The 21,131-nt window shown below is 39.6% G+C and overlaps 4 protein-coding genes across 4 annotated transcripts in view; 1 reads left to right on the forward strand and 3 right to left on the reverse strand.

Annotated features, from left to right (window-relative positions):
* The window catches only part of LOC122970732 (AT-rich interactive domain-containing protein 5B-like), a 52,612-nt gene extending 32,351 nt beyond the window's left edge, over positions 1 to 20,261 (forward strand). The window contains exons 5-10 of the mRNA XM_044336906.1: positions 12,008 to 12,150; positions 12,339 to 12,576; positions 12,735 to 12,787; positions 13,700 to 13,797; positions 15,735 to 15,960; positions 17,560 to 20,261. Coding sequence (XP_044192841.1) covers positions 12,008 to 12,150; positions 12,339 to 12,576; positions 12,735 to 12,787; positions 13,700 to 13,797; positions 15,735 to 15,960; positions 17,560 to 19,611 — 2,810 coding nt within the window. The 3' untranslated portion in view covers positions 19,612 to 20,261. The remainder of the gene's footprint in view (positions 1 to 12,007; positions 12,151 to 12,338; positions 12,577 to 12,734; positions 12,788 to 13,699; positions 13,798 to 15,734; positions 15,961 to 17,559) is intronic.
* On the reverse strand, positions 1,794 to 3,117 carry LOC122970737 (high choriolytic enzyme 1-like). Its single transcript, XM_044336912.1, has one exon. It carries the CDS (start codon positions 2,940 to 2,942, stop codon positions 2,157 to 2,159), a length of 786 nt encoding a protein of 261 aa, XP_044192847.1. The 5' UTR covers positions 2,943 to 3,117; the 3' UTR covers positions 1,794 to 2,156.
* Positions 5,511 to 7,369, reverse strand: LOC122970734 (high choriolytic enzyme 1-like). The gene has a single exon (XM_044336910.1). The coding sequence runs from the start codon at positions 6,393 to 6,395 to the stop codon at positions 5,610 to 5,612; it is 786 nt and encodes a 261-aa protein (XP_044192845.1). The 5' UTR covers positions 6,396 to 7,369; the 3' UTR covers positions 5,511 to 5,609.
* Positions 8,962 to 10,171, reverse strand: LOC122970735 (high choriolytic enzyme 1-like). Its single transcript, XM_044336911.1, has one exon. It carries the CDS (start codon positions 9,832 to 9,834, stop codon positions 9,049 to 9,051), a length of 786 nt encoding a protein of 261 aa, XP_044192846.1. The 5' UTR covers positions 9,835 to 10,171; the 3' UTR covers positions 8,962 to 9,048.
* Positions 20,262 to 21,131: the final 870 nt, after the last annotated feature.

The following is a 21,131-nucleotide window of genomic DNA, read 5'->3' on the forward strand; positions in this document are numbered from 1 at the left end:
AAAATTGTAGACCTTTCCTATTGCTGGACAAACTCATCCACAAAGCATTTGTATTGCTCACCAGGAAGCCCATCTATGCCTTTGTATGAGAGCTTATGGGAATTTAAGAATGTTGTGACTTTCTCTTCCTAATTTTAAATTTCTAGGGAGGGTACTTTGTAGAAGGTAATTTAATAATCTGCAAAGGCTTCTGCATTATCTTATGACCATGTCACTGTAGAATTTGATATAGGATGCTTAATCTTTGGGAGAGTCTTATTAGATTGTTGAAAGGCCAGTATCTACTCTCCCAGTTTCCCAAATCATAGTAACCACCTTTGATGAATTTGAGGGCACCCTCTACTTGTATCTGTAGTTTAGCTGACCCATGTGAACAACATTGTCAACAATTTTGCATACTTGTCTAAAGTATATAGTATGTTATCATATGTTTATGTTTTATCATATTTGACGTGTATGCTAAGGTTTTTTCTAATATTCTTGTGTTGAGCTATTTTATTTTATTTTGTCATTTGTTGTGTTTATTTTTCTGTAGATATCTGTATTATCTCTTCTAGTGTTGACATGTATATTTCCTGTGTATTTACTGTTCCGGTGTAATGCCTGGACAGCCTGCTGCTATTACACAAGAATTTCCCCATTTGGGATCAGTAAAGTACATCTATCTATCTAGCTATCTAGCTAGCTAGCTATCTACCTATCTGTCTGTCTGTCTGTCTGTCTGTCTATCTAATATTAATCTTTTAACAGTGTCCGTTGTGTTGTACTTATCATGTTTGCTGAACACACATAAGGTTCCCAGGTTCAAACTGAGTGGAAACACACTTCTTTGTTCATGTGTTAAACACTACAAAACAACATGGAACTAAAGACAGCACATGGGGTAACACATTAAACCAACAACATGTTTAATCACTATTTCTATGTATGCCTCTGGCCTCTATATTTCTGATTAGCCTATATTTATTAGTTTCTATGTAGGTAAAGGGAATTCATATCCTCACTGTCGTGCTCTGGTTGACCAGAACATGCAAGATGATGAAGATTATAAAACTCAATTCTACCCATTGGGAAATTGAACCCCATTATTCTGCATCACAGGTGACGATACTGTCCACTATGCTAATGATGACCACTGTATTTGTACACGTCAACAGGCTGGTGATGCTGTTTAAATGTTTATATTAAATTTTTCAATACTTGTTGAGATATTTCAATAAATAAATGTAACCTCAACCTCATGGTGGTGCTAGAGAAAGAGTCCAAGGATCACCAAAGTCATTATAATACAGCCTCTGGGAACTGTGAATAGATGTACCAAATTTTGTGCAACATCACATAAAAATGAAGAAAATGTTCTGCGTTTGAAATTTGAAGTTTGAAAGCCTTTTCAAGTAAATTCACCTGAATCCAATACAGAGCAGGACAGCAGGTCCATAATGTTATCCTAAAGTCTAACAGTTAGTAGAATCTAGGACCATGTTACACAGACTGGATGTGTCCTGAACAGGGATTTTTATAACCTGAACTGTGAATCCAGAATATAGTGTAGTCAGCTAATGCTATGGAACAGTATGTCATTTAACTAGTAAGCCCGGCATGCTAACATTAGCGGTTTATGTTCAAGCAGTCAAACATACTGTTTAATCCACTTCTTACACTTTTACTCATGTTTTTGGTTTTGGGAAGACCTCAGGTAGACGTTACAGTGCTGCACTTTGGTGAGACTTCAAATAATTAACTTGTTAGTGTAGTGCACCTGAGGTGGAGAGGTAGACAGAAGGAAGGAAAGAATTCAGAAACAAATGAAGAAATAACATCTTCCCAATAAGTGAACTTAATTAACAGGCTGTAAAACATTAAATTAAACCTGACTCACTCCTCTGCTAACCAACTATATTAATTTCATTCTGCATGAACTTTTTCACAGATAATTTAGACATGAGGGAACTTCATTTGCTCTTTGATGTTTATTTCTTTGTGTGAACATTTCAAAGATTACAGTCACAGAATGTGAAGAGTATGTCATGGATCACATACATTTTAGTAGCGTTTTATTCATTACATGTAAATGGAGAAAAAATGTGAATTTGTTGTATTTGGCATTGAGTTCATTTGTTTTGCTAAATGATAACTTTAGATCAGATGTGGTGTTGTCAGCAGCCGTAGAGCAGGTTGATCCTCATGATGTCCCAATAGGACATGCCCTGCCTCTGTCCGATCTGGACGTTGGGGTCGGGGATGGGAGTGATGGAGTCCCTGCCGTACTGGATGGAGAAGGCGGTCCTTCCGTAGTGCATGATGGAGGAGTAGTCGTAGGGAGTGTTCAGGTTGTTGGTGTTCTGCTTGTAGAAGTTGTAGGCCATCTGTGGGTCGATGTTCTCCCAGTTGATCCTGACGTAGTAGTCGCGGTCGCTCCTGGTCTGCTCGTGCTGGAAGCCCAGAGCATGGTTGATCTCGTGCTGGATGATGCCGTGATAGAGGCAGCCCTGCTTGTTGAGAGAGAGGACCTGTCTGCCTCCTGTTCTTCCCAGAGCCGAGAAACATCCAGCTTTGTTCTCAATGCTGATGTAGTCGTACTGGTTCTGACGTGGGACAAAGCGGATGCAGGTTCTGCTGTGGAAGGCGTTCATGGCGCTCTCGATCTTCTGCCTTTCCCAGCTGCTGAACTGACTGCTCACCGTGAAGGGGATCATCACCATGCCGTTGGAGGCTTTCCTCCACAGGCAGCTCTGGGACCAGCATGTCATGGCATTTCTGGTTCTGGGAGCCAACAAGTCTCCTTCCAGCAAGATCTCATCTGTGGCATTGTTGGAGGCCAGAATCCTGGTGCTGATATCAACACTGTCGTCCTCCTCCTCTCCACTTCCTTCCTCCTGGAGAGGATGTGCCCGAGAGAGGCCGAGCAGGAGCAGCAGCAGCAGGCTGACAGAGGGAGTCATCTTCAGGTGTGGTCTGGTGTCTGTGGAGCTCCTGTGGCAAGCTGCTTTGGAGAGACTCCTTGAAGCTTGATGTTTGACTCAGTTCAGTCCAGGGTTTTTATACTCACCTCTACAGGTGTGTCTGCAGGAGGATTATGGGTGAGGTCCACACTGCTAGGCCTAAATAAACCTGTGAAGGGAGGACCACAGGCAAACCTACTGTTTCAATATAGTTTATGTCTGGTCATTAGATGGATGAACACAGCTGGTTTACTGGGTGGAACATGATTAACTGAACATCTTACATTTACTTCAACCAATAAGATTGCACAGTACCTGTCAAAGTAACCCTTTGTAAATATTTTCCTACATTGCAAAGTGAAATCGTTCAAATTTTAATAGTACCCTGACATCTTGGAATAAATTCTGTCTGGTTAGGATGTACTAGTTTAGACATACTGTATATTGAAATAAAGGCTTCAGATCAACGTCCTGAAGGGTTGTGACTGGAAAGTCCAAAATTGTAGACCTTTCCTATTACTGGAGCCAACTCATCCACAAAGCATTTGTATTGTTCACCAGGAAGCCCATCTATGCCTTTGTATGAGAGCTTATGGGAATTTAAGAATGTTGTGACTTTCTCTTCCTAATTTTAAATTTCTAGGGAGGGTACTTTGTAGAAGGTAATTTAATAATCTGCAAAGGCTTCTGCATTATCTTATGACCATGTCACTGTAGAATTTGATATAGGATGCTTAATCTTTGGGAGAGTCTTATTAGATTGTTGAAAGGCCAGTATCTACTCTCCCAGTTTCCCAAATCATAGTAACCACCTTTGATGAATTTGAGGGCACCCTCTACTTGTATCTGTAGTTTAGCTGACCCATGTGAACAACATTGTCAACAATTTTGCATACTTGTCTAAAGTATATAGTATGTTGTCATATGTTTATGTTTTATTATTTTTGACGTGTATGCTAAGGTTTTTTCTAATATTCTTGTGTTGAGCTATTTTATTTTATTTTGTCATTTGTTGTGTTTATTTTTCTGTAGATATCTGTATTATCTCTTCTAGTGTTGACATATATATTTCCTGTGTATTTACTGTTCCGGTGTAATGCCTGGACAGCCTGCTGCTATTACACAAGAATTTCCCAATTGGGGATCAGTAAAGTACATCTATCTATCTAGCTATCTAGCTATCTAGCTAGCTAGCTATCTACCTATCTGTCTGTCTGTCTGTCTGTCTGTCTGTCTGTCTAATATTAATCTTTTAACAGTGTCCGTTGTGTTGTACTTATCATGTTTGTTGAACACACATAAGGTTCCCAGGTTCAAACTGAGTAGAAACACACTTCTTTGTTAATGTGTTAAACATTACAAAACAACATGGAACTAAAGACAGCACATGGGGTAACACATTAAACCAACAACATGTTTAATCACTATTTCTATATATGCCTCTGGCCTCTATATTTCTGATTAGCCTATATTTATTAGTTTCTATGTAGGTAAAGGGAATTCATATCCTCACTGTCGTGCTCTGGTTGACCGGAACATGCAAGATGATGAAGATTATAAAACTCAATTCTACCCATTGGGAAATTGAACCCCATTATTCTGCATCACAGGTGAAGATACTGTCCACTATACTAATGATGACCACTGTATTTGTACACGTCAACAGGCTGGTGGTGCTGTTCAAATGTTTATATGAAATTTTTCAATACTTGTTGAGATATTTCAATAAATAAGTGTAACCTCAACCTCATGGTGGTGCTAGAGAAAGAGTCCAAGGATCACCAAAGTCATTATAATACAGCCTCTGGGAACTGTGAATGGATGTACCAAATTTTGTGCAACATCACATAAAAATAAAGAAAATGTTCTGCGTTTGAAATTTGAAGTTTGAAAGCCTTTTCAAGTAAATTCACCTGAATCCAATACAGAGCAGGACAGCAGGTCCATAATGTTATCCTAAAGTCTAACAGTTAGTAGAATCCAGGACCATGTTACACAGACTGGATGTGTCCTGAACAGGGATTTTTATAACCTGATCTGTGAATCCAGAATATAATGTAGTCAGCTGATGCTATGGAACAGTATGTCATTTAACTAGTAAGCCCGGCATGCTAACATTAGCGGTTTATGTTTGAGCAGTCAAACACACTGTTTAATCCACTTCTTACACTTTTACTCATGTTTTTGGTTTTGGGAAGACCCCAGGTGGACGTTACAGTTCTTCAATTTGGTGGGACTTCAAATAATTAACTTGTTAGTGTAGTGCACCTGAGGTGGAGAGAGGTAGACAGAAGGAAGGACAGAATTCAGAAACAAATGAAGAAATAACATCTTCCCAATAAGTGAACTTAATTAACAGGCTGTAAGACATTAAATTAAACCTGACTCACTCCTCTGCTAACCAACTATATTAATTTCATTCTGCATGAACTTTTTCACAGATAATTTAGACATGAGGTAACTTCATTTGCTCTTTGATGTTTATTTCTTTGTGTGAACATTTCAAAGATTACAGTCACAGAATGTTAAGAGTATGTCATGGACCACATACATTTTAGTAGCGTTTTATTCATTACATGTAAATGGAGAAAAAATGTGAATTTGTTGTATTTGGCATTGAGTTCATTTGTTTTGCTAAATGATAACTTTAGATCAGATGTGGTGTTGTCAGCAGCCGTAGAGCAGGTTGATCCTCATGATGTCCCAATAGGACATGCCCTGCCTCTGTCCGATCTGGACGTTGGGGTCAGGGATAGGGGTGATGGAGTCCCTGCCGTACTGGATAGAGAAGGCAGTCCTTCCATAGTGCATGATGGAGGAGTAGTCGTAGGGAGTGTTCAGGTTGTTGGTGTTCTGCTTGTAGAAGTTGTAGGCCATCTGTGGGTCGATGTTCTCCCAGTTGATCCTGACGTAGTAGTCGCGGTCGCTCCTGGTCTGCTCGTGCTGGAAGCCCAGAGCATGGTTGATCTCATGCTGGATGATGCCATGGTAGAGGCAGCCCTGCTTGTTGAGAGAGAGTACCTGTCTGCCTCCTGTTCTTCCCAGAGCCGAGAAACATCCGGCTTTGTTCTCAATGCTGATGTAGTCGTACTGGTTCTGACGGGGGACAAAGCGGATGCAGGTTCTGCTGTGGAAGGCATTCATGGCGTTCTCGATCTTCTGCCTTTCCCAGCTGCTGAACTGACTGCTCACCGTGAAGGGGATCATCACCATGCCGTTGGAGGCTTTCCTCCACAGGCAGCTCTGGGACCAGCATGTCATGGCGTTTCTGGTTCTGGGAGCCAACAAGTCTCCTTCCAGCAAGATCTCATCTGTGGCATTGTTGGAGGCCAGAATCCTGGTGCTGATATCAACACTGTCATCCTCCTCCTCTCCACTTCCTTCCTCCTGGAGAGGATGTGCCCGAGAGAGGCTGAGCAGGAGCAGCAGCAGCAGGCTGACAGAGGGAGTCATCTTCAGGTGTGGTCTGGTGTCTGTGGAGCTTCTGTGGCAAGCTGCTTTGGAGAGACTCCTTGAAGCTTGATGTTTGACTCAGTTCAGTCCAGGGTCTTTATACTCACTTCTACAGGTGTGTTTGCAGGAGGATTATGGGTTATGTCCACACTGCTACGCCTAAATAAACCTGTGAAGGGAGGACCACAGGCAAACCTACTGTTTCAATATAGTTTGTTATGTCTGGTCATTAGATGGATGAACACAGTTGGTTTACTGGGTAGAAGATGATTAACAGAAGATCTTAAATTTACCTCAACCAATAAGATTGCACAGTATCTGTCAATGTAGCCCTTTGTAAATATTTTGCTACGTTGCAAATTGAAATCTTTCAAATATTAATAGTACCCTGACACCTTGGAATCAATTCTGTCTGGTCAGGATGTACTACTTTAGACATACTGTATATTGAAATAAAGGCTTCAAATCAACTTCCTGAAGGGTTGTGACTGGAAAGTCCAAAATTGTTGACCTTTCCTATTACTGGAGCCAACTCATCCACAAAGCATTTGTATTGTTCACCAGGAAGCCCATCTATGCCTTTGTATGAGAGCTTATGGGAATTTAAGAATGTTGTGACTTTCTCTTGCTTATTTCCAATTTCTAGGGAGGGTACTTTGTAGAAAGTAATATAATAATATGCAAAGGCTTCTGCGTTACTTTACGACCATGTCACTAGAATTTGATATAGGATGCTTGATCTTTGGGAGAGTCTTATTAGATTGTTGAAAGGCCAGTATCTATTCTCCCAGTTTCTCAAATGATAGTAACTACCTTTGATGAATTTGAGGGCACCCTCTACTTGTATCTGTTGTTTTACCAACCCATGCGAAGCACATTGTCAACAACGTTGCACACTTGTCTAATATATATAATATGTTATCCTATGCTTATATTTTAGTATATTTGTAGTGTATGCTAAGGTTTTTTCTAATACTCCTGTGGTCAGCTATTTTATTTTATTTTGTCATTTGTTGTGTTTATTTTTCAATAGATATATATATATATATATTATCTCTTCTCGTGTTGATTTGTATATTTACTGTTCTGGTGCAATGCCTGTACAGCCTGCTGCTGTAACACAAGAATTTCCCAATTTGGGATCAGTAAAGTACATCTATCTATCTATCTATCTATCTAGCTATCTAGTTATCTAGCTATCTGTCTGTCTGTCTGTCTGTCTATCTAATATTAATCTTTTAACAGTGTCCGTTGTGTTGTACTTATCATGTTTGCTGAACACACATAAGGTTCCCAGGTTCAAACTGAGTAGAAACACACTTCTTTGTTAATGTGTTAAACATTACAAAACAACATGGAACTAAAGACAGCACATGGGGTAACACATTAAACCAACAACATGTTTAATCACTATTTCTATGTATGCTTCTGGCCTCTATATTTCTGATTAGCCTATATTTATTAGTTTCTATGTAGGTAAAGGGAATTCATATCCTCACTGTCATGCTCTGGTTGACTGGAACATGCAAGATGATGAAGATTATAAAACTCAGTTCTACCCATTGGGAAATTGAACCCCATTATTCTGCATCACAGGTGAAGATACTGTCCACTATACTAATGATGACCACTGTATTTGTACACGTCAACAGGCTGGTGGTGCTGTTTAAATGTTTATATGAAATTTTTCAATACTTGTTGAGATATTTCAATAAATAAGTGTAACCTCAACCTCATGGTGGTGCTAGAGAAAGAGTCCAAGGATCACCAAAGTCATTATAATACAGCCTCTGGGAACTGTGAATGGATGTACCAAATTTTTTGCAACATCACGTAAAAATAAAGAAAATGTTCTGCGTTTGAAATTTGAAATTTGAAAGCCTTTTCAAGTAAATTCACCTGAATCCAATACAGAGCAGGACAGCAGGTCCATAATGTTATCCTAAAGTCTAACAGTTAGTAGAATCCAGGACCATGTTACACGGACTGGATGAGTCCTGAACAGGGATTTTTATAACCTGATCTGTGAATCCAGAATATAGTGTAGTCAGCTAATGCTATGGAACAGTATGTCATTTAACTAGTAAGCCCGGCATGCTAACATTAGCGGTTTATGTTCGAGCAGTCAAACATACTGTTTAATCCACTTTTTACACTTTTACTCATGTTTTTGGTTTTGGGAAGACCTCAGGTAAATGTTACAGTGCTGCACCTTGGTGGGACTTCAAATAATTAACTTGTTAGTGTAGTGCACCTGAGGTGGAGAGAGGTAGACAGAAGGAAGGACAGAATTCAGAAACAAATGAAGAAATAACATCTTCCCAATAAGTGAACTTAATTAACAGGCTGTAAAACATTAAATTAAACTTGACTCACTCCTCTGCTAACCAACTATATTAATTTCATTCTGCATTAACTTTTTCATAGATAATTTAGACATGAGGGAACTTCATTTGCTCTTTGATGTTTATTTCTTTGTGTGAACATTTCAAAGATTACAGTCACAGAATGTGAAGAGTATGTCATGGATCACATACATTTTAGTAGCATTTTATTCATTACATGTAAATGGAGAAAAAATGTGAATTTGTTGTATTTGGCATTGAGTTCATTTGTTTTGCTAAATGATAACTTTAGATCAGATGTGGTGTTGTCAGCAGCCGTAGAGCAGGTTGATCCTCATGATATCCCAATAGGACATGCCCTGCCTCTGTCCGATCTGGACGTTGGGGTCGGGGATGGGGGTGATGGAGTCCCTGCCGTACTGGATGGAGAAGGCGGTCCTTCCGTAGTGCATGATGGAGGAGTAGTCGTAGGGAGTGTTCAGGTTGTTGGTGTTCTGCTTGTAGAAGTTGTATGCCATCTGTGGGTCGATGTTCTCCCAGTTGATCCTGACGTAGTAGTCGCGGTCGCTCCTGGTCTGCTCGTGCTGGAAGCCCAGAGCATGGTTGATCTCGTGCTGGATGATGCCGTGGTAGAGGCAGCCCTGCTTGTTGAGAGAGAGGACCTGTCTGCCTCCTGTTCTTCCCAGAGCCGAGAAACATCCGGCTTTGTTCTCAATGCTGATGTAGTCGTACTGATTCTGACGGGGGACAAAGCGGATGCAGGTTCTGCTGTGGAAGGCCTTCATGGCGCTCTCGATCTTCTGCCTTTCCCAGCTGCTGAACTGACTGCTCATGGTGAAGGGGATCATCACCATGCCGTTGGAGGCTTTCCTCCACAGGCAGCTCTGGGACCAGCATGTCATGGCATTTCTGGTTCTGGGAGCCAACAAGTCTCCTTCCAGCAAGATCTCATCTGTGGCATTGTTGGAGGCCAGAATCCTGGTGCTGATATCAACACTGTCGTCCTCCTCTTCTCCACTTCCTTCTTCCAGGAGAGGATGTGCCTGAGAGAGGCCGAGCAGGAGCAATAGCAGCAGGCTGACAGAGGGAGTCATCTTCAGGTGTGGTCTGGTGTCTGTGGAGCTTCTGTGGCAAGCTGCTTTAGAGAGACTCCTTGAAGCTTAATGTTTGACTCAGTTCAGTCCAGGGTCTTTATACTCACCTCTACAGGTGTGTCTGCGGGAGGATTATGGGTTGAGGTCCACACTGCTAGGCCTAAATAAACCTGTGAAGGGAGGACCACAGGCAAACCTACTGTTTCAATATAGTTTGTTATGTCTGGTCATTAGATGGATGAACACAGCTGGTTTACCGGGTGGAACATGATTAACTGAACACCTTACATTTACTTCAACCAATAAGATTGCACAGTATCTGTCAACTCAACCTCTCTTCTATTTTGTTTATGATGCAAAGTGAAATAACAATGTTAAAACTGCAATTGTTGTTATTCTAAAATGGATATTATGCTATATTATTATTAGCACTTACTTACTTCCATATGCTTTATTGCATCTTGCAGATATGTACGCCTAATACTTGAGGACACACATAATTCATTTTCTATGTAATGCAGAGTACCTATCATGTGTTTGCATACGCATTTTTAAAGTAATTAAAAAGGCACTCTGAACTGTCCATTTAAACACTTCCCTTAAATCCCAAAGAGATCAGGCAACAGATGAAGCTGTGTGATATATGTCACAATAGAGAGAGTGAAGGCAAGGGGAATTTTACAATCAAGTAAAAACAATGATGGCTTGTGACCCAGAATCTGCATCATTCCAGTGTATCTTGTTTTAGCTATGCCTTTTCTCCTCTGTAATTCATAATCTGGGCTAAGAGAGAGAAGGCTATGCAAGTTTAGCAGCATATATGTTTCTACCTTTTGTCATATTAAGAATTCAAAGAAACACCCAGATAAGACATTTCTTATCGGTTTATCTCTTGTCTTCATTTGTTGTACCCTTAAACAGAATTAAGCAATTTGTCTGGTAATATAGGTTCTAACCAGAACAAGCTGAGCAGGAACCGGCTAAACACCAACCACTTTTTAGAAAGGAAAGCATCCTGTGCCATCTTTGATTTTACATTGTTTATATTGACTTTATTGGAAGAGACTTCTCTCGGCTTGATCAAATCATGTTTTTTATGACTTGGCATCCACCTGACAGTTTTTCCCCACTTTATAAGTCTTACAATTGGTTGAGGTAATAGTTTTCACATTCTTGCCTAAACTAATTGTTCAGAGACTGAAATGTAAATCCAGGATTTATCACAGTCCTGAATCTGGGCTAATTTTACCATAACATGACATTACATTACATGGAATGATAATGCATAACATGCTTTGTCATGCCATAACCCTGAAATTACATAACAGCATCATATAACATACACATACCTGGCTGTCACATTGTGTAAGCTGCATGCAACTTTGGCTGTATTTTCTGTCATCTATGGAAACAGGAGTGATGTCACTTTGAATATGGTGAACAGAGGTCTGTACTGCCCCAGGTAGCCTTGACATTGGCTGTTCCATATTCAATTACGAAGTGGATGTTTTATTCAGTCTAACAGGTTCCTGGAAGGGGGGGAGGGGCTTGTAGCACATCCACTAACATTTCAGTTGCACTTTCATCCTAACTGCTTTCAAAATTTCAAATGCTGTCACTTCTTACACACTGACCAACACTTCCAACTATGTGCACCTCAACTTTCTCTAGCACTTCAACTGAAATTGCTTTTATGGTTTACAGTTCAATTTACACCATTCAAATGGCAGTTCAACTGCTTTCACCTTTTACACTTCCACTGACAATTCTACTGCTTTCAGTGCTTACATGTCAACTGACATTTCAGCTGCTTTCATCGCTGTCACCTCAGTTCCTTTCAATGCTTACACTTCACTTGTGTACAGTGTTTGCAACTGTAACTTTCAAGTATGCGAACTGTAACTTTCAAGTATGCAAGCACACCTGTGCCTTAAAGGTAGGCACCACCAATGGCAATTCAGCCATTGAATTGATATATTGGAACCTCTAACTTCAATTAATAATAAATAATAATCCAATGCAAGAGCAGGTATTTGGTTTTGTTGGACTTGTGCTAATTGTGCTTTAGTCTACTGGGGAGAACAAGAGAAAAAGGAAAAAGAATAAAACCTAGTTTCTTCATCATGATTCTAGCAGACATTTGCAATACACTGCTCTTTTTCTCTGTCCTTAGCTCCCAACCTGAAGGGTCGTCCCAGGAAAAAGAAACTACCCAACCCTCAGTGTTGTGGTCAGGGGTTAGAGGTTAATGGTCGACGTCAAACACCACCTTTTTCCAAGGAGACTGAACGAACAGGAGGAGGAACCAATGTCAAGGTACAAATTAGTGTATTATAGTAGTAACAGCAGTCTTCGTTCTACAATTAAGTAATGTTTATGATAGTATCAATATGTGTAATGTGTATGTGAAACAATCACTCAAAGAGCTTAATCCACTGAGAATTAACAACCTACTCTTCAGCTCTGCTTTCATTTCTCTAATCTCTGTCCATTGTTTCTTACAGATGACAGCAGACAAAGCAGGCTTATCCAAACCCAGAGGAAACAGCAGCAGCAACAGCAGCAGTTATGTGAGTGACAGCAGCAAGATCACAACACTTCCACTGTCAGAGAAGAGACGAGGAAGAGGACGAGAGGTGGAGTACAAAGCAGAGGAGCAGGCTTTCCTTGTATCCCTGTATAAATACATGAAGGAGAGGAAGACACCAATTGAGAGGATCCCCTACCTGGGCTTCAAACAGAGTAAAATATCATTCTACTCAATAAGTCAATTACTAATTGAGACTTGTTAATGTGAAAATGAAAGCAGTGACACATCATTTTGTGGATATAATTTGTTCCTATATGGCTTGTATGTATCTTGTGTCGTATTGATGTGTGTTTGTGTCTCTGTGTGACAGTAAACCTGTGGACCATGTACCAGGCTGCTCAGAAGCTGGGAGGATATGAGGTGGTGAGTTTTACCTTGTGGCCTCTAGTTTGATCTGCTGGTGACAGCTCAGCTCTATGGTGTTAGCAATAATAAATTATTCTGTTTGCACTGGACTTTACCACTGAGTTGAGTGTAATGTTCCAGATGTGTTTGTGTTATGAATATTCAGCTGACAGTGTTTAAAGGACAATTTATCCTGTAAGTCTGTGTTTAGTTATAATTTGTTGATGTATAATTTTTTTTTCTTTTCAAAATTGGATTAAATATGGGGCCAGTTGAAACTGATTACTGACCTGCTGCATGTATACGGGGATTTACAGTATGAGTACATCTGAGTAATCACATCTGGTTTCTTGAGTGCATGTAAACGTGCAGAGTGATTGCTGAAATAGACTCCAGCCCCCCTGACCCTGCACAGGAATGTATGCGCTGTATTTGTTTTTTTGTTTTGTTTTTTTGCAGTGGCCATACACATTCTTCTCTATTTATCTATGTACAGTATCTATTATTCTGTATATATCTCTCATATTGGTAACATTTTCTAATAATGCACTCATAATATATAAGGATTTAGAGATTGTAACTGATGTCTAACTCAGTTACTCATACTTTATAGATCAGTTATTAGCCATTAAGAAAAACTTTTTGGTTGGCAGGTTGTGAAAAATCTCTTTTGTGTTTAACTTTTCTATGAGAAATGGTACAGTTCAAGTTAAATGAAACTGAGATCCATTGTAGCGGTTTTCCTGATGACTTAAACAACTATCTGGAGGAGGATACACAACCTAGATACCCAAAAGTTGTTCTTATTAAAGCTGATAACTGTTGGGGAATTAATGGTTAATTACTTATTAACCATTAATAAAGCAACTTAACAACTTATTTTAACATTATTATAAATCTATACCTCTCTATTAATGTGTATGTGTGTAGATCACAGCTCGTAGACTGTGGAAAAGCATTTATGACGAGCTTGGAGGAAACCCAGGCAGCACCAGCGCAGCGACCTGCACACGTCGACACTATGAAAGGTGAGTGTGTCTGTGACCTTTTACAAATGACACACTCACAGTAGCACAGGTAATGCAAGACACGACATGTCATTTTTACAGGAAAACACTGAGTAGGCTGGGGGAGCTGCAGTACATCACATAAAACGTGCTAATGAGTCTGAGCCTGTCAATGATAAAATAGCTATTTCAGGGCCAGATATCAATGTAGCAATTGATTCTCTAAAAACATCCCTTCAGCACTGCTCTGCCTCTCTTTACTGAAGAGGATCCTTAAAACAACTCAATCCTCTGACAGCTCAGTTAAAGCTTTAATGTAAAGCTTTGTACAGTCCCTGAAAGATTAACAAAGCCTTGAACGGATTATTTTCACAAGTATCCTTTGGTTATTTTCCTACTTTTTTCCACCACGACAGTTGACTTTGAGCTTATTTTCCTTTTTTGCATGTATCTTTAGACTCTGAGCTCACTGGGAATGAGCCATTTGACATACAATTGTTCAGGGTGCCTCAGAAGACCATGATGTGCTGTGTGAAATAGTTTCAGCACATAACAGCTTATTGGGCACCTCTTCTTGTTGTGTTTTACCAACCATTGCTGTGATGAAGACTCACTGATTGCGAACAGCACACGGTAAAGAACACACTCAGTAATATACTCGCAAACGGTCATCCTGACACACATTATTCCCCTCTGTCACTGTGGTGAGTGCACGCACCTCAATAAATCTACAGTTACAACTTGACATGCATCCACTGCAGTAATATAATATGTTGGGAAGAAAAAAAAAACACTCTCACAAGGAAGTGTTTTGCCAAAGTGTCATCATAATCTGATGTTCTTCTCTTCCACAGTCCCTTGGTCTGATAGCTGATGCATAGTGCTGCATAGTAAAATAGCAATATATATATATATATATATATATATATATATATATATATTTTTTTTTTTTTTTTTTTTTTTTTTTTTTTTTTTGGTCTTTCTGCTTTTTCTTGTGGATGTCCAAGTTTTCGTTTCCTCACTATTTTTGTAAATAAAGCATCTCAATCTATTTTTGCAACTCAAACCGTCTCGTCTTGTTATCTTTTCTGAGACAGGTGACCCACTGTTTTTATGTGACAATCACTGACTCATATTTCCTATACAGTTCAATCTGAACATACCCTTTGGGCAGAAGTGATCATTGTACACAACAATTATTGTGCTTAAAGTTGACTTTTTTTGAATCATAATTACCAGTATTCAATCTGGATTCACTTCATTAGTTACTGTGTTTTAATTGAAAACATCGAAAAAGGTTTTTAAAATCCTGTAACTATTTCAATAGATACAAAAAAGGAATAACACAAAACGTATTATATTGAGAACTGTTAGGATAAAGAAACTTTGTATTCCAAGGTAACATTTATTTTTATTTTTAAAATAATACTGCATTTAGCAGAAGTAGACATTTCAACTGATTGGCAGAGCATGGTTCTTTTTTAATTTGTGTTGTTGGACTTCTTGATATGCATTTACATCATTCTGTTCAATAAGCCCTGTACAATTTGGTCAAAAAAATTATGATTACCTATAACTCCACAATAAATATGCCACATGCTAGAGCAATTTACCAGGTGACTTCTGGAAGGAAGTTACCAGAAAAGGTCGGGTTTTAAAATCACACCAACCCCTGGGGATGTTTTGGGCCTACCATTCTTGATCAGACTCAATCAGGTTAGCTAAGTACAATCAATTTTTCAACAGCTCAAAACAGTTTAGAAAACCATTGAACAAGAACGATGAGAGACAACATGACCCTTCCAAGTAGCTGATTGATGAAGGTTTCAGCTGGCTTAATTTTGATAAGCAATACATTTCTGTAGGTCTCAAGAATCAGAAGCAAAAGTGAAATGGGATGCGCATCACACTGCCTGCCTGTTACCATTTGTTCATTCAGCTGTTCGTCTCTCCTTCAGGCTCATCCTGCCCTATGAGAAGTTCATCAAAGGAGAAGAGGAAAAGCCCCTCCTCAAGGCCAAAGCCAGGAAGAAGGAGGCAGAGTCAAGCACTGAATCTTCTAATAGTATGTCTGCTCCCACCTTGAAGACCAAGCTGACTGATGAGGTGAAGCAGCTAGCCCAGAAACTGTGCCCTGAGGAGGATGACGACCTGGAAGCCAAAGATCACGATCAGAGCAGACCAGTCAGTCTCATTCTATTAACCCTCCAGTGTCCATCATTACATTGGCTGTGCTTCCCCCATGTCAATTAGTGGTTTATAACATCATATGTGTATTATTCGTCCATGTTTGAACTGACTGCTCATACAGTATGTTTAGTATGTGATGGCCCCCCATACATAAACTTTATGACAAAATGTCAAAACCCGATTGTTGTCCTCACAGATGCACATTCATTGTGAAAAGGTTTTCTGTTTTTACTCTAAGGGAGTTCAAATCAGTGGTTAGTGGAATTATACCAGTTAGTCAAACAGAAAGCTAGATCAGAGAAAGAGAAGAGAGCAAAGAGAAACATGAAATGTATTCAAGCAATATTGTTGATTTATAGTTACATAAAACATGCTGTTTCATATGGAATTGTTTTGGTTTCATGGCTAGGCATATAAAACATGACCAAATGCAGAGTTGTTCTTAAGCTGAGAAAAGCATACTATTGACTTTGAAGCAGTTTTGCAGAGGAGCAGTGTTAACTTTGGTGTTTTAACAAAAATACATATTAGTTTCACGTTTTTAAGCTACAAAAACATGTAGTTTTCATCAGTGAAATTTTAGTCCCAGTTTCATTGCATATTTTAAATTTTTGATGTCTTCTAAAGATTCTGAGGTTACAGTTGTCGCCATGTTTTTGTTCATCTACCATTACTGCACCTATGTGCTGTCCACTGCAGAGCAGCTAATCATTCAGAAGCTGGATTTACTCAGCTGTTCACTAAAATATGTTCTGGGTTTAGATGAGAGATGAGATGAGTAGCTAAATCATCTTATAACATCAATGCAGTGATATTCCTTTGGTACACATTTATATTAGATGACTATAAACACAAAAGATAGCCAACTAACATTTCCTTACCATTTACATAATCATTTTATGGTAAACTTAGATTTTATTATGTTGGCATGCTAGTCTGCATGTTTTCATAGTTTGTTATTTCTCAGTGAGATTGTAGATAAATTTAGTCCATAAATGTGTTATTTTTTCCCTTCCATGAACCACTAATATTAGTTAACATAACTGGCAGAGACACGATACTAGAAAGCAAGATGCTGTTCATTAGTGCAACAGATAAATCAAGCGCAAGCAGATAAATCAACTTCTAAAGTTACTAATCGGGAGCATACATTGTATGATTTTGCAGATCCATGGAGGTCATTTAGACTTAATACAGTCAGTACTGCATTAATACCTTAATTAGATCATTTGTTCATTTATGTGTTCTACATTATTGTTTACATTACATTTCCTCCTAATTTTTTTCAAAGGTATCTTTTTATCCAGTTTTTGTCTTGTTTCATCATGTAAAAAATATGTCATTGAAAACTTTTGAGTTTTGTTTACAAAATCAGAAGCTATATTCATAGAAAATACTTTAGGCATATATCTGACAGAATTGCCTTCAAGGCAACAGCCATATCCAGCCTTTGCCATATCCATTAAGCACTTCGACCTGGCCTTGTGAACATTATCTGAATTTGAACCAAAATCTTTCCTTTTTATTTATAGCACTTCTCCATTTCTCTCTCATTTGTTTTGTCTTTTCTCTCTCCCTCTGTCCTTCTTGCAGGAATTGATGTTAAAAAATCCTCAGCTGAAAATTGAACCCCAAATCTGCCTAACCCGTTTGGATCCCTCACAGCCTTCATGTAGTAACAGAAAAAGACAAAGCCCAACACAAAATGGCAGGGAGACTCAGATGATCCAGCAACAGGAGGAGGAAGATGAAGTACTGAGAAAGAGGAGATCCAGTGGATGTGACCTCACTTACTTGGCAACGTCTCCTCTGACTACTCCAAAGGTTTTAAACCATGCCCACTCAGCAGTGGATCTCTGGCAGCAAGAGATAGTACCATTAAAGGACCAGTGCCATCCTGGGAAACCAAGAAACCTACAATCTCCAACAATCCCAGACCCACCCAATGAACAAGCCGAACTACCAAGGACAGAGGACACCGTCTTGGATTTCACAGCTTTCCTCAAGTCCTCTGGGGTTAACAAGATGATAATATCTCCAGTAGAAAAGAAAAAGCTCCTATTGCAGGTCAACGGAACTGGATTACCCAATCAAGACCACTTGCTTTCGAACTTTGGCCAGCCTCCTCCACTCATTTGCTCCAGTTTAACCAATTGTATCCTTGAAGAAGCAGCAGAGCAACCAGTTGTAGTTGCGGATTCATCAGTAGTGGTACTGAGTCGGCCTTCGGTAATACAACATGCACAGAGCCTCAAGGCACGAGTCCAGAAAGACAGAGCGAGAAAGATTCGAGAAAGCACACTTCCTCCTTTATATTCACATGATCATTTACATTATGTGCCCCCTTCTCACTCCAATCCAGAAGAGCCACAGTGTCCCTCAACACCTTTGCTGACGCCTAAGATTCCTCAATCCAGCCAGACACCTTCTGGCTTCCCCTATGACTTCTACTCATCCTTCTCAAACCTTCATTGTTGGTACAGGAAGGCTGAGACAGCGTGTAAGGCAGTAGATGCAGAGTTGGTTCATGATGGATCTAAAGAACCCCAGAGACAAGGAGCTACCCTCTCAAGAGACTCTAATAGCGCTGCAAGATTCCTTCAGTCTGCTGCTCCTCAAGATTCAAAGTACCCCACCTCTAATGATCAGGAAAATTCTTCCAATCCAAAAATGACAATATCTGATGATCAACCCACAGATCTAAGTCTCCCGAAGGCTTCTCTTAAACCACTTCCGCAACCCTACACTTCCTGTCCCATCACATGCTCCACAAGGCATCAGGAGTGTACCCCACCTTTCAGTGTTGCCCAGTACTCAAGAGCATGCCAGGTGCCTCCACTTACTGGGTTGCCTCCAAACATACACAGTTCCAGACAAGACATAGCAGTTAAACCCTATTTTAGAGCCACTGAGGTAGCAGTAAATGGTACAGTCTGCAATGGAAGAGTGGTAAAGAAAAAAATAGAAGGAGACGTGGGAAAGCGACAAAGATTTGAAACTGATCTTTACAACAAGATGACTGAACCAACCCATGCTAGCAGAATTGTCTCAGGATCACAATCTGTAGCACACAATATCTGTGTTGCACGACCCCTCAACGAGCTTGGACACAGCATCTCAAAAAGGAGGATGCAAGCTGTTACTCTCAAGGATGTCTCTCCCTCAACTCCTTCTAGAAAGATCAAGACACCAGAAGATTCTGGTGACAGCTTTGTGAAAGAAGGTGCAGAGGGAGCGAAGGGAGGGGGGCCTGCCTCACCCTCTGTCCTCCTCAACCCTACTACTCCTCAAATCTACCCCATCACCCTTTATCCTGCAGGGACCCTTGCACTCTGTCAGGTTCAGGACTTGTGCAGGGGTACCTTAACCAGAGACTACCCCCATTCTTCCCTCTCCAGCCTCCAATATCAATCATTGGATGTCCTTTCCCCATTGGTCTCACCTTTTGACATCCATTCTTTGATGATACAAAGGCAGCTATTGGCTCATTCAGCTGCCAGTGTGACACATATCTTCCAACAACCAGCTTCATCTGATTCACCACAGTCTGTATTCAGTGTCAGTCAACCCACAGCCCACCGTCAGCCAGCCACAGTTAAACTCAGTTCACCCAAGCACGAACCTGTCATAATACACAGGCTGTGACAGTTGACATTACTCTCCCTTAGGACTCAGGTCTGATGGTTTCTAAGTACTGTGAACAGCAGTAAGTGTGTAGAATCCAATTTTTACGATTCCCATATGGATCACATGGATATATGTATAACAGAAAGTAGATCCTGACTCATGCGACCTACACCAGACTTGTATTTCACAGAAAGTTTAACTGGAATCCATAAAAAATACATTTTACATCAATAGGCTTTTTTCACAGAAGACATTTTGACATATGACAGTAGAAAAAGCACAAGTATAAATAATAAAATTGATGATTACTGTTTTCCATTTAGTTGCTTTGGTTTCAGGGCCCTCGTGTTGTGCATGCTGGCTCACTGTAGTGATGGGTGGACGGTACCAAGGCACCAAAGCTTGTTTCCTCCTGTTAAATGTATTAATTCAGTACACTGTGCCGGGGCTTGTGTCAAATGAAGAACATCACATGACTGTTGCTTCTGAAGTTTCAAATGTCACTGGTGCTTTAGTAAGCTCTTCATTCAGCAGACTAACTATATACTCAAGTGAGATCAGAACCTGTTTAATTTTAGAATCTACTTACAGAATAGAATAGTAATAGTTTTGAAACGGGATATAAAACTTGAAATGAAATATTAACTGTACAAAGGAAATATGGACTGTGCTATTGACAAAGAAATAAAGTGTAGGCTATGAAATATATGAAGGCAACGAGAGCAAAAATTAAATGTGCAGATGTACATTGATGGGATAAGAAGAGGGGAAATTAATTGTGAAAAATGGTGATATACACTAGAAAGACATCATCAAAAGTATGGAAACATTTCCACCTGCTATCAAGTTAACAAAAGTAATATTTCTATGAATGTCCTTGTTCAATCACATCATATGACACTGTGACTTGTACATAAATATCAACAATGAAGTTAAAACCTGGGCGCACAGAGGATGCTGGAGCCATATATTACATTAGCTACACACCCATTAGCTACATTAATACTTTGTGTCAACAAAAATATTAAAATGCAGACTTTATGAAAAACACATTTATTAATAATTTTACTGTAGCATGTTGTACAATAATGTAAATTTACTGCAGCACTTGTTAACAAGAGTATAATCATAGATTAATAAATGACACAGGCTTCTCAGACTTTGCCTATATATTAAATTGAAAGTATAAAATCAGGGAGGTGTTGCAGTGCTTTGGACATTAGTCTTCAAGTGCCGTATAAGTCCTGCAAACTATCTGATATCATTGCGCTTGCTGAGTTCAGTGCCCCCGAAGCTTCAAATCCTTTTTCAGCATAAACAGGCAGAAAGTACCAAAGCTTTGTAAGGTTTCATCAGCCCATCTCTAGCTCACTGCGATGGCTCACTTAGACACTTGAATAGAACAGAGCCATTGTTAATGTTACTATGACAAGTCAAAATGTCTACAATGAAAAAAGCCTTTCACCTGAGACTATAGATGGACATTGTTTTTTGCTTTTTCATTATCATAGAATAAATACAGATTTCATGCTTGTCCC

This window comes from Thunnus albacares, chromosome 20 (genome assembly GCF_914725855.1).
Source record: "Thunnus albacares chromosome 20, fThuAlb1.1, whole genome shotgun sequence".
Classification (NCBI taxonomy): domain Eukaryota; kingdom Metazoa; phylum Chordata; class Actinopteri; order Scombriformes; family Scombridae; genus Thunnus; species Thunnus albacares.